Genomic DNA, 13,750 nt, shown 5'->3' with positions numbered 1-13,750 from the left:
ATAGTTCTTAAAAGGCTCAGTCTTGCATTTACACATACATTGTGAGATAATACATTCAAACACAAACTAATTCTTCAATGAAGTTTCTCACATTAGTTTCACAAGGAAAATGTTTAATAATATTACTCATTCAAGCTTGACTAGCTGGCTCCAGCAATACGAAATTTGACCAAGTTCTCTGGACACAAGCAACACTATCACATGTTAGTTATAGAATAGATATTTTTACAGGTGTGATCATCATAGCTTGCACATTATGGAAAACTCTTACAACACTTCTAGGCACTCGATAATCTTCCACTATTAAAATACAAACTTATTTAATACTGACCACTTACAAACAAATTTACATTATAGCCTACCAGTTTCGCCAGCAAACTGTCTTGCTTTTTCAAGGCGCTTACGGAAAGACATAAAAACTAGTAAATGCAAATTGAAAGGAACATAAAAAACATTGTAAACCAACTAGTAGCTAAGGTTACACGTTCATGTGACAGAGAGTACTTATTGTTCTTATTCATTATCACGCATGCATGTTTATTGTAAACGTGTAATGTGATTACTGGCTAGCTGTAGTTCAGATTGATTTAGAGAGAGGATCAGGTTTTTCACCAATCTGGATTCTACCAACCTAGATCCATAGCTGATAGCATGTCTAGTGACAAGTAAAGATCTTTGATCATTACTTGTCACTAGACATGCACCATAGAAAGGTTTGGAGAAATGTGCAATCACCTGAGACATCTCCAGGGTTCTTTTCATCCTGTTTGGAATTGTAGCCTGCTAAAAAAAAAAAGAAAAGAAAAGAAAAAAGAAACTGCCTTTCCTTCAGTCCACCTGTTATTGGATAGCCAGCTTTTTCTCGGTCATTCACTCATGTCATGGTAGATGGCACTCTCTCTTTGGGTTTTGCTGCCATTGCAGGAATGCCTCAGTATCCCTGTTCTATCACCTGCATCCTCTTTCTGCTATACATAAATGAGCTACTTTCAGTCACCATCCACAGTTTTGCCAACAATAGTACACTCCATCTTTTGACAAACCACATAATTCTCAGACATCCCAAACTTCAAAATCATTTGCAACCACTGTCTTAAACACTAATTTTAATACCATCTTTCAGTGGGGCAAGGATAATGTGGTCACTTTCAATGCCACCAAAATACATTTCTGCTTTTTCTTTCACAAAAATGATCTCCAGTCCACTTGCCACCCTTGGTTATTGGATAGCATAGCCAGCTTTCTCTCTCATCGTACAATGCATGTCATGGTAGACCACTTCAAGTACTGGTACCTCTTGTGTGTGTAGGATAAAGAAAAAAAAATGTCTTATTGTCTTCACCTCAATCCTCCCAAATAATGGTCATAGGCAACCAACTTCTTTACCTCATTGGAGGCCATTCAGTTAATGATCACTTATGGTTTGCTTTTGTTCCTTTGTAGTATTGGTTCACCAGCTTCCTCGCTTCAAGTTTCTCTGTCAATGCTGGGTTCCTCCAGGACTCTTGACATTCTTCCTTCTATACAATGACCTTCTCTTACTAACCACAGATAAGATCTGTGGTTAGTAAGAGAATATTCAGTCAATTATAGTGAACTTCAATGCTTCCAAAACAATCCTATTTTCTTTCTTATGAGAAAATTTGCTTTGCTCGCTCCTATTTTTTGATAATATTCAGATTTCCACTCTGGATTAGACTGCTGTTCTTGGACTAACTTGCACTTCTAGCCTTTCCTGTTATAAAGACATCATATACATATAGTCCCTTCACACTTAAAGACCTCTTCTATTCAAGACAGTTTCCTCTTCTATTCAAGACAGTTTCCCACCTCTATAACTCCAAATCCATCCAATATTATTCACATTTTGGTGGTAAGCAAATCTACCTTAGAATGGCTGATATCTAGGAAACAGATGCTACTTGATAACCCCCCCCTTCTCTCTCTCTACATTACATCAAATGAAGATAAAACTACCAAAGGTGCATCATTTACACAAGTTCATTAAGTCCTTTATAGGCATTGAAAAGGTTGTTATACCACTGATACCTAATGCTTCCTGGGATCCAAGAGAGCATTAGGAGGCTCCACTTGGACATTTGCCTGTGTTTGTATCACAAGCTACATTGGGATCAAGAGAAACTGAAGCTACATACTCTACATCTGGATCAGCCCATCCCTTAATATTCCATCATCTGCTTGTTGCCTATACTGATTTATAGACAAATAAGACAAAATTTAATATTCTGGTGGCAGACGTCATGAAATAGACCAAATGACGCTGATATAGTCTATATTTTAACTGGCAGTACTGTCTGCAGACTTCATAAAGAAGTTGTGGGTACATATGGTTATATTATCATCTTAGTGTTCCTTACTGTTGAGGTGGTGATATTTCCCTCAATGAATTTGATGTTCATTTTAATGTATATTAATCTCACTTTAAGAATAAATATATCTCAAACAAAATTACATTGAACTTGTGTAACTAACACTTAAAACCAATACATAATGTTTTGTCTAAATTCCAGATGGGAGGTATGAGAACCATGGCCCCAGGAGGAGTTGGCATGGGTATGGGCATTAATATGCCAGGATCTCAACCAGTATCACAAGCAGCAACTCTGTACGGAAATATGGCTCCTTCACAAACCATGATGCCTCAGACTGCAGTACCACCAACACAGGCAACGACAGTTAATGATCCTTTTGGAGCACTGTGAAAGGTATGTTTGATATTAAATGTTTTATTTTATAATCTGGCAAACTTTGTAGTATTAATGGTGAGACCTAAGACCTGTCTTTATTTTACAAGAATTTATTTTCCTCAAGTATTAGGAAAATAAAAAAGATAACATTAAGGAAAATTATTTCTTTGGACTGAGGGAAAAATAGAAACTCTTTTAAGCTCAGGTGATTGAGGGATAACCTGTATTCAAAATTTACACACAAAAATAACATGAAATTCTTACAGAACTATATATCTCATGTCTTGCTGATTTATTGTGTGTAAATAATTATTCTTTGGCATATAAGTAACATTTGGTTATACTGATAATTTTTCCACATTGCAATATTCAATCACAGTACAAGTGACATATTGTGACGTTAAAAAAAAAAGTGATGTTAGGGTATCATATGGCTGATTTCTCTGAATGGGAGCAACAGAGATATTTAAACATTCATAGCCTAACTTAATGGATGCAGTGCAAAGATGCTCCCAAACCATCCACTTAACTGAGAACCTTGAAATTGACCTGTAGTCCATCAGACCTAGAAGTGTGTGGCAGTTCATAGTGGAAAACCTTTGCAGGAAAAGTTGGTCATTGGTGTCCCCAAGGGTTGTTATGCTGCTTCTTTTTTAAGTCCTACATCACTCATCAGAATGCCAGATGTCACTTAGTATGAGGTAAAGAGCCTAGTGAGATGGAAAACATACTGTAGACAGACTAATCTCACTGCATGTTGTACTGATTTGGTGGCCATGCACATTAGGTTGCTAATGTTCATGGCCACTTTGTAAACAAAATCAAAGACATTGCATGGAAAAAAATGATTTATTAATCAGTTTTGATGTCTCTGCCCTCTTCACAAATGTCCCAATTAATGATACAATCTCTCTATTACAGGATAAATTCGCTCTCAATATCACAGCAATGTTTGCACATGTACTACATTCTGACTATTTTGTGTATTTTTATATTTTTCACCAGAGGTCAGGCCAGTAGAATAACGGCTGATCATTGTCTCTTTAGCCTACTATGTGAAATGTAATATACCTTGTCTCTGTATATATGTACCTGTATACTCCAGATGATGACCTTAATATGAAGGCTGTAATGTCAGGAAATTAAAATAATTATTTCTAACACAGTTTTAGTCGCCATAATTTCTGAAATGAAATTAAATCTTTTGAATTTCATAAGAAGCACCTGCTCATAGATAACTAAGTCATAAGAATTAAAAATAAGAAAAAATAAATAAAATTTAAGTTGATTTAGAGATTGTACCAGTTTTTAATATCACTCCCAATAAAATTATGCAATTTGCTTTTTTTTTATTTGATCAGTAATTTTATTTTTTTAAATGAACATATCAACTTCAGTTATAAGAGGAAATAACAAAATGAAACTTTATTATTCAAACACATAGTAACAAAGTTTTTAAATTTACTGGTTTTGTTGCTGTTCTTTTAGCAGAGCTGCCTCATTGCATTCAAGGTACTTATTCCTGTGGTCACTTATGTCCAACAAAAAGAAGCTGTTTCTGGTCTTCATTGCTGGTGTGCAGTCCTCATGGACTGCACCCAGCAATGAAGTGCAGTCCATTCGTCCATCAGGACTGCACTTCTGCAATATCATTGACAACTGTCATGCATTGTGAATGGTCTTTTTTTACTCACTGTAATGACTTATCTTCATTCCAATCAGCATCATTCTTGTTTGAAAATCAGTGGGAAGTCTTGCAGGTAAAGAACTCTGTGTGTTTGTTATGAAGTCTTCCAGTTGCATAGACACAGTTATGGCTGAGTCTACTATAGCAAAGTGCATCTTGTTTCATTGGGCTGTCTTCTCCAGACTTTGGAGCTTTGGCAATTTTTTGCTTAGTCTAAAAAGAAATATTGCCATTGAAAATAGTGGAGGTCATCAATTCCTCTGAAAGGTACCAGAGGTGCTCTAGGAATTCTTAAGTGTATCATTTGTGATTGCTTCATTTACTTTCTTGTAGAGGCATATGTCCTTCAGGAACTAGATCATGCATAATGGCAGACACAGCAGATGGAGCTTGTAACTAGGCTTTAATATGGATCCTAACATTTGAATATGCAAATGTTCAAGATTCCTTCCTACTCCTTCTCCATTAAAATTAATGGAGAAGGAGTAGGAAGGAATTAATTTAAACTGACTTCTGAACATGCAGATTTTCAAAACATAAATAGCATTTGCCATCCACCTGGCATGATAAAGTCAAGCAGGAACTTTGAAGTTTATTCCTTTAGCTGTAACCACTCACAAGAAAATAAGTCCAACCACAAAGTTTTCTGTAAATTTTCTTTTGGTTGATTAATTGTAGCTTGGCTCTCAGCAATGGCAATTATCTTGTTGGCAATGTCAGAGCTGCTGTGGATTTTTTATTCATGACACTATTTTAAAAGCTGGAATGGTCTAAGACTGTCCACAATTTTTGAAACCTCTTAAACAAAAGTATTTCTGGATCTGTGGAAAGTCCAGTTGATGGCAGTATCATGGATTCCAGAACTAGTCCAAAATTATGGTGACAGCAAGGCAACCACAATATGTCTTTGTCCATATTTTGTTTGAAATGGATGCAGGCTCCATTTATGCTTCTATTATTTCAATATGCAAACTTTGTCATGACTCCTAAACGTTCAGTAGGTTTCTAATTTTTTTTTTACTTATTATATAGAACAAAATGAAAGGGTGCCTCATAGAAGAAACTTAAACTTTGAAAATAGGGAGCAACTAGGGTGCTCCTTATTTTTGAATAAATTTCATTTTGTCGTTTTCTCTAACTGAAGTTGATTTTCATTTGAAAAAAAAATTTTAAAAATTGCTATTTAAATGAATTTTAAAAAATTCACTTTAGGCACTAAAATAGATTTTTAAAATAAAAAAATGCAATTTTATTGGAAGCAATATTAAAAACTAATCCTTGCAACCCCTGAATATACTCTAAATTGTTTCAAATTCTCAGTGTTATTGCAAAAACAATGAACAGTTATTTCATACAAAATTTAAGATATTTAAATTTTTAAGGAGCACCTCTGTGTGTGTGTGTGTGTGAGAGAGAGAGAGAGAGAGTGAAATACCAGGGCAGTCATACATTAGTGCATTGTTTCCACACAGGAGTTTGAGAGGTGTTATTGGTGTAAGAACTGTTTTTTGTGCTGGAATTTGGCTCCTCAATTATGACTAGAACACTGTTGACAAAGTGCTTATCAGCTGCACTCCAGCCATTGTGATGGTACTGGGGAGACAATCCCTGCTGGTACCGATGCACCACAATTTATCATAAAGCAAAAGTTATTTCTAGTTTTGGAATGCAGTTTCAGAAGTGTACTGGCTTACTATAGTGCACTGGTTTGAACTCAATAGAGCATGTTTAGGATTGATTGGAACAATGGATCAAGGATTATACCAAGTCATCCTTCTTTAGTTGAATGGGTGATAACATTACAGGAAAAATAGTCTTGCTGTGTTAACTGTCGAAACCTGGAAAGCGTGGTAGCTTATTCAGAAAAGTTTCACTATTATAATTATGTGATTGGAGTAAGTTATCCTTACTAGGACTTGCCTCTTTACAGAAGTATGTAATAAGTCCAACAAAATGAAATATAAGCAACTCTCACTATATCAAACTGCCAGCTATGTTATAGCTGGTAGTTTCCTCTGAGTAGCACAAAATACTGGTAATTATATGCCACTTTTTTAAACTTAGTCAACAGGCCTTTGTGTTTGTTAGTATATTTGTTTATCACCAATTTAACAGGCTGGTTCTTGAAGGTATTTCTAGGAACAAAAACTATTTCGTTAATCATATCTTGTTGCTTTGACTTTGCTCCATTCAGAGTGTATGAAAACCTTTTTTTAAATTGCACTACATCTGTTTTTCATTTTGGAACTAATCTATTTTTACATACACTTCAGGCCTCCAATGAGTGGGGTGGTGGTGGTCTCACTCTGGGCAAACCTTGAGAACAGAACAATACTATCTTCTGGTATACTATATGATGATCCTTTCAGAAGTTTTTAGATGTCTGTCATACTCCCCTCTTTTTCTTGTTTGCTAGTGTTTAGCATATGTGCTAATATCCCATCAGTTGCATAAATTTTTATTATGCAACAGCTCTAGTACTTCAAGCTCATACACCACCTGAATTTCCTCATCTAGCAAACAGGCATTAGCTGAACATGCATACACCAGTTTGATAGCTTTTAGCAAAATAGGCACTCATTTGTTGAACAATCTCTTTTGCTTCAGTCATCCACATACCATCTACATTCTGTGGTTACCTTCACATTTATTCTTTTAACTTCCAGCATACTGATAGAATTTTTTTGGTTGTCTTTAGCTTAGAGCCAGTTTCTTTTTCTGCTTGCTTAGCTTTTATTTTTTCATAACTTTCATAACTCTTCTGACCTATATCTTACAATTTTCATAACTGACATCCTTATGAATATGGCATTCATTCACATATCTATATTTTAAATAAGACTGCACATCCATTTCACTCCTACCCTGTTTATTTTTCAAACTCTAGGGACACATTCTGGCATTGCATCTAAGTATTTTTTTTAAAAATACATCTCATGCAGTGCTAATATCCTTCCCATCTGGCAACTAATACCATGGAACAGAACCTAGTATACTCAGTTGGTCATAATTTCCTGCTTTGTAGTTTTGTAGCATGTAACCATTTTCTGAATGGAACATCCATGTATTTTAGGTCAGTACAGGATGATCACTGTCACTAACCAGAAGCAGAACAGTCACATCTTTAACTGAACTCCCAACACTGTAATCAGATCTAACACTCTTTCACCTAAAGTTCCTTCTGTCACATGCTGCTTTAGGAAGTTGTTTCACAACAGCTCAATAAATTGTTTCATTCTTCCCTTGAGATTTCCCCATTACCCAGTCAGTGTTTAGATAATTAGTCACCAGTAATCATTACTCATTTAGCACCCATCAGGTTGATTTGGTGATGAATTTCATCATCACCAGCAACTGATCTACTAGGTCTATAACAACACTTTGGTCTTGTTAGAATCCTCCTCATATGAGAACTTCCTTCACTCATTTACTATTACTTGGAAAATGTTACTATCATTGCTGATACTTCTGGCATTCATGTACAGACACAGTGCCCAGCTTTTCTCTTCTGTAGGCTGTTTGAATGTGGACAACTTTCAAATCGCTGTTCATATCTAATACTTATGCAAATATCTTGCACATAAGTCTGAACCAGATAAACATACAATCATCCTTTCCTCATCACCTCCATGATAATGCAATGTATCATTAAGAGTTGCATAATTAGGTCATTCTTATGCATAGATTCTCACCATCCCCCCCCATCATAATCTAGTCTCCCTGATGCTGTATTAGGTCTCACCAGTAAATTTCTCCACACTATTGATATCAAACGTATTCAAGTGCATGCCACCCCCTCTTCTTTTCTTCATTGTCCATTTGCCATAATAGCTGTTCTTAATTCATTACTATCATATTTCATATAGCATCAGTGGCATGTTTAATGAGAGAATTGCCATACCAAATAACATCTTTCTTTTTCACCTAATTGTCATTACTTAACATCTGACTTTCTTCATTCTGTTATCTTTCACTGCTTAGCTTTCTTTTCCATCCTATGCTCTCCAAGCACCTAGACTCTTCTGCAATTCTAGCATCCTATAATGATTTATTTTAATCTTGAGATTTTGGATGTAATTCATCTTCAATATGCAGACGTTTCTCTTCAGCAGGGAAAGCCTTCTTATTCTTTGACTTAGGAACATTAATGTTCCTTTGGTACTGCTCTAGTCTTGTTTTTTGGCACCATTTTATTGCAGTACTTAATTTTGCAAGAGCTCAAAAAATGTTATGAAATACATCAAATGCAATAGCATGAAAAACAGCAGTAACAGACTACAAAACATTAATTTTTCTAGAAAATAAAATAAAACAGATAATTTACACGAGCAGATTTCTCATTTATCCTCATCCTCATGATTTCTTGACTGTTTCGTACTGAAGTGAAAATATGGTGTAGGCAACAGATTTACTTTTAGGGATTGGTGTGGTTCTTTGTATTTCTGATTTTAATGGCTTTTACCTCTGGTATTGAAATATGCTGTGATGATTGCATTCCTTCTGGATATTTTCTCCTTCTTTAATACATTAAAATTAGCTCATTATATAAAGAAGCTAGTCATTCTTCATACCCATATGCTCATCTTCAATATTTATATTGCTGGGCGCTTTTTGATTCATTCTGTCATGTTTTGAGTTTTTCTACCAATTTTCTTTTGTTAATTCAGTACGTTTTGCTTGATTTAACTTACATATTTTTTTCTCTGCCAAAATTTAACAAAAAATCATTTGGTATCTCTATGGACACTAAGCAGACATTGCAGGAAGATAAGGATTGGATGTTCTGCGTAGCTGTTTCAAATGGTCTATAAAGGTAATTATTGCTACGTTATTATTACTTCATAGTCGGAAGATTCATTGTCCACATTCACCATTATTGAAACAATGCTTATAACTCTCCTTCAAGTTGTTCACCAACAATATGCTCACAGTCACTTCTGTCAACCCATTCTATTCATTTAACTCTCAAAGCAAAAAATCAAGAGAGTCACCTTTTCATATTTTCTCTTTCCATTCTTGTCACCTTTACACCTGGAAAACATAATCTCGCCATCCTGGCCTAAAGTATACCACATTGTGAGCTTATACAGCATTCATGCTATTTCCTTTTTCCTTCCTTTCTTTTTTTGTCATACCACTTGCTATTCTAATCGCTCATGCTTTGTCCTATAAAAAGATTCTATAAAAACCATGCTGCAACCACATTGTCATTCTTCTAATGTTATTTTTGCATCTGTTATCAGTAATGTTGACCATTTTGCTGTCTTACTTTTAGCACTAGCTTTTGAAGCACTTCTAGCACACTTTGCACTCTTGCCTTCAGATCACAAACTCTTCATCTCACAAAACCCCTTTATGAATTCTGTTAATTACTAACTCTTGAGTTTGGTGTTTTGCTTTAAAAATGTATTACATGGATGTTGTATAAACATTTTGATTTAACCCTGTGGAGGTTGCAGCTGATCTGACAGGTACAAACAAATTGATATTCGACACTGTTTATGCAGTCAGTTTTGGTTTAACACATTATGTAAACGTGTGATATTTCATGGTAAATTGTATCTAAGAGATAACGCAACCTCCGATGTCAGTATAGTGTTGGTTTAGTTGTGTGTTTGTTTTTTATTTACCATTGAAAATGGCTGGAAAAATATTGAATGGATAATCTCAGGTGTTGAAGAGATTCAGCGATTTTGTTACTCGAGTCCGATGATAAGAATGATAGTCGAATGCGAAAGTGATATTTGATAGTAAATTGTATCTGAGAGAGACCTCGAACTCTAATGTCAGTATAGTATTGGTTTAGTTGTTGTTTTTTTCTTTGTTCAGTAATTTCTAGATTGTAACTGAAAATAAATAAACCATGTATTTGCAGTGTTTTTTTTTTTTTTTTTTTTTAAGTTTTATCGAATTTTAGCACATACTAGTAATGAATGTATCTCTCAGGTACATGTGACCTATGCTGCAATTTTTTCAACTGCAACCTCCGCAGGGTTAAGCTAGCTAACTTTGAGGAAATGATTAATGTTGAGCAGTTTTAGTGTAATATAGTAACTTGAATTAATACAAAAAAAATGTGTTACTGGATTTCATATGTATTTTTTGTTCAAATTTTGGAAGTTTACTTTTAAATCTATGACATTTCATTTTCAGATGTAAAATGACTAACATTTATGAATTTCCATGTATGTATGTATGCATGTCTATATAAGGGGTACATGGAAAATTTATAATTAAATGTAAGTAATAACACTATTAACAGGATCATAATAAAAGAAAATGAGAATATAGTATAAATAATGACATTTAAAAATATTGCTTTACTGAAGTATTTAAATATTGCCCAAAGTACCTGTAGCAGAAAGTTGGTTGCTTTTATTTAGATTGTGTGGGGTTGGAGAAAATAATATAATTAATGGAAAACAATATACACAATCTACTAGGAGTCAAGTTTTAAACATTTAACTTTTTTTTCAAATTGCCAGCCTAGTTTGCTGAGTGGTTAGAATACCTGCTTTCCATCAGACTGCAGGTTTAAATCCCACTACAGGCAAGATGCTTGTGAATGCCTTCAGGTGGGAGATGAATTTCATCACTTGATGAAAGTCCTGGATTTTGAATCCTGTCGAGGACATGAAAAACCTTCATAAAGGTTTTTTCCATTAGAAGGTATATTAACCAATCTCATTTGTAAGTAGCAGGGTTTCATCCCCAACTAGGCAAATTAAAGGGAACACATGCAGTTAACAGACATAATACACTGGCCTCATGGCTTTAATTCTAATCAATCAAAAACTGGATGTTGAGACCTTTGCTCCACTTACTTGGAGGCCTGAAGTGGCTTGAAAAAGTTCTGTTTGATGGTTTTCATAAAGGTGTCAGTTATCTTAAACTTATCTCATCCACAGTATTAATGTACTGGGGATTTACAACTTTTGTCATCCACATAGGCATCTCATGTCTTGGCTCATTTAGTATATTATACATTATAGATCTGTATATTTATATAAATTTTAGTTAATTTGCATAAAATTATAGAATAAAGATTATATTTGTGCAGTCATTTGATTATAATATGCACTTTATTTTGGGGCTTGGTAAAAATTAAATACATGCACACTTTTTTTTTTAAATTTTTTGATATATAGATGTTACAGCATCATCCATATTACTGTTCACACTATATATTTTAAAATATACTTTTCTTGGAAGTTACTGTTTTTGTTTTTATTCTAATGTAGCTTTTTCCTTTGCATAATAATTTATTTTTTTTTTTTTAGATGCCTCTATTTTGTGCTGTTCCTTCAGAAACTTGTGATCTGATATGAAGAGAAAAGATAAAGCTTATTTTCTGTGTTATTAAAACTTGTGTGATTGACACCAAGGAAATGTAAATTTTTGAGATGTGTAAACAAATGGAAAATTATCACACACTTCCCTCTTCCAAAGCAGATATTTTTGTTCCGAGTTGTGCAACACATACTCATTCTCTTAGTTGTTTTTACTAACATTTGGAAATCCATCCGCCAGAAGTGTTATATGCAAATATCTTTGCTGTACATTTTTTTTTTACATTTCCCCCCTTTCCCCCCAAACCCCTTGGAGTCTTAAATCTGCGAACTCGTAAATATCCTGCTCGATTATCCCAGTGTATTCACATGTCCACACGTGTTTACATGTGTATGCTCGTGGGCTGATGAGAGTGTGATGTGAATGCGTGTGTTGACAGAACACTTGTACTTCATCATCGTGTAAGTAAGTGTGTACAAATGCTCTTGTCTTTAATCATGTTATGGTAACATCCACAGACAGCTGAGGAAGAATATAGGCATAAGACTGTATAAATTAACTAATTTAGCCTTTCGAATTGTTGTGATGTATATGAGTTGATTAAGAGGTCACAATTCTCCATATAAGTTCAGCTGTCTGTGGGGGCTACTTCACCTGTTGTAACTGTTCTGAATGTAAGAGGGGGAAAAATATTTATGCCTTAGTCATTGTTAATTTGTAAAAAAAACTCTGTACTACTTTTATAGCATTTAGAAAATGTACAAAGATATACATGATTATTTTTGCTCTGTTACATTGCATGTGAGGGTTTTGTTGATATCAAAGAAGCTATTGTATGTATGTATGAAAAATGATTAAAGGGGGAAATTTGACAGTTTTCCTTAATTAGGTAACTGTAGCCAAAGCACATTCCATCTCTGGTTTGCCAAACTAGTATTTGTGTTGTATGGTGTAGGAGGAGAAATGTTTCTTCCTCCTTCTCATGTATTTGTCCTTTTAGAGCAATACTGAGAAATTTCAAAGTGGAGTCTCCATATTACCATTTAATGTCAAGTGGTAGTGTTCCACGCACCAAAACAGCATCAGAAATCATAATAAAACATTGTCGTGCTATACATTTGTGTCTGAGTCTAATTTCAGCATCAACTAAATTTCATGTTTTTGTTCAATTAAATTTACCTGTAATACTAACAAAACTTTTGTGCATTTGTATGTTTCATTCAAGCAACTACATCAGCTGTAACAAAGTGCAAAAGAAAATCTGTTTGTATTACTCTGAAAATGCTGGATTTAATCTAGTATGGAAGTTTGTTAGAGGTTTATTTTGGTGCAGTCAAATTATGATTTTTGAAATAAAAATCACATCCTTAAATGTCCAGGACTTATTCTTGACTGAAGGATGTATTGCATTTCTGCAAGTAGTGCTAATTGTTAAAAACTTAGGCAAAACATCTCTTAAGAAATGTTTGGAAGGGTGCCAAGAACGAATTTCTGATATCACATATATTCAACATTGACTAGATAATGCATAAACACATCACTGAAATGTTGTCATCTATCTCTATTAAGCATTGTAAACTAGAATCTGCAATAAGTGAGTATGCATAGTTCTGATACCAAATATAGGAGACTTAACTATTACAAATTCCCAGCAATACGTGAAAGGTAACTCAAGTAAAAGAATTTAACTCGCCTCCATGTAGAAGCTTAAATGTAGTAAGTGCAAGTAATGGACTGGCATACAGTACTATGTTTATTATGCACAGTATTCTGTGTCATCAGATCTTTTCTTGTAAATCTATTTAAAAAAAAAAAAAAAATTGATATAGTTTTTTAAATAAGTTTAAATATATAATTTTAATTATAAATAAAGCTAAAACAAATCCTTAAACCTGTCCATAATTTTATATATTTGTGTGTGTGTGTGTGTGTGTGTGTGTATACTGAAAAAATTATGCCTATGGATGCTATAAACTTAAATCTGATTCTGCTGGTATATCATGCTAAGTATTGATATCAGTAGCAGTTCCACTGACATGATTTTGAAAACTAAAATTTATTTACA

General features: G+C 34.2%; 1 protein-coding gene across 6 annotated transcripts in view; it reads left to right on the top strand.

Annotated features, from left to right (window-relative positions):
* Positions 1–12,800, top strand: part of LOC150095932 (phosphatidylinositol-binding clathrin assembly protein LAP-like) — a 366,280-nt gene extending 353,480 nt beyond the window's left edge. For all 6 annotated transcript variants that reach the window (XM_090409273.1, XM_090409270.1, XM_090409272.1 and 3 more), the window contains 2 exons: positions 2,532–2,726; positions 11,676–12,800. In XM_090409273.1, coding sequence (XP_090265399.1) covers positions 2,532–2,723 — 192 coding nt within the window. In that variant the 3' untranslated portion in view covers positions 2,724–2,726; positions 11,676–12,800. The remainder of the gene's footprint in view (positions 1–2,531; positions 2,727–11,675) is intronic.
* Positions 12,801–13,750: the final 950 nt, after the last annotated feature.

Source organism: Typopeltis vanoorti, chromosome 19 (assembly GCF_054136105.1).
Source record: "Typopeltis vanoorti isolate ZY-2024b chromosome 19, IOZ_Tvanoo_1.0, whole genome shotgun sequence".
NCBI classification, from domain to species: Eukaryota; Metazoa; Arthropoda; class Arachnida; order Uropygi; family Thelyphonidae; genus Typopeltis; species Typopeltis vanoorti.
The sequence above is the reverse complement of the archived record's forward strand: the minus strand, read 5'-3'. Positions and strand labels throughout refer to the sequence as shown.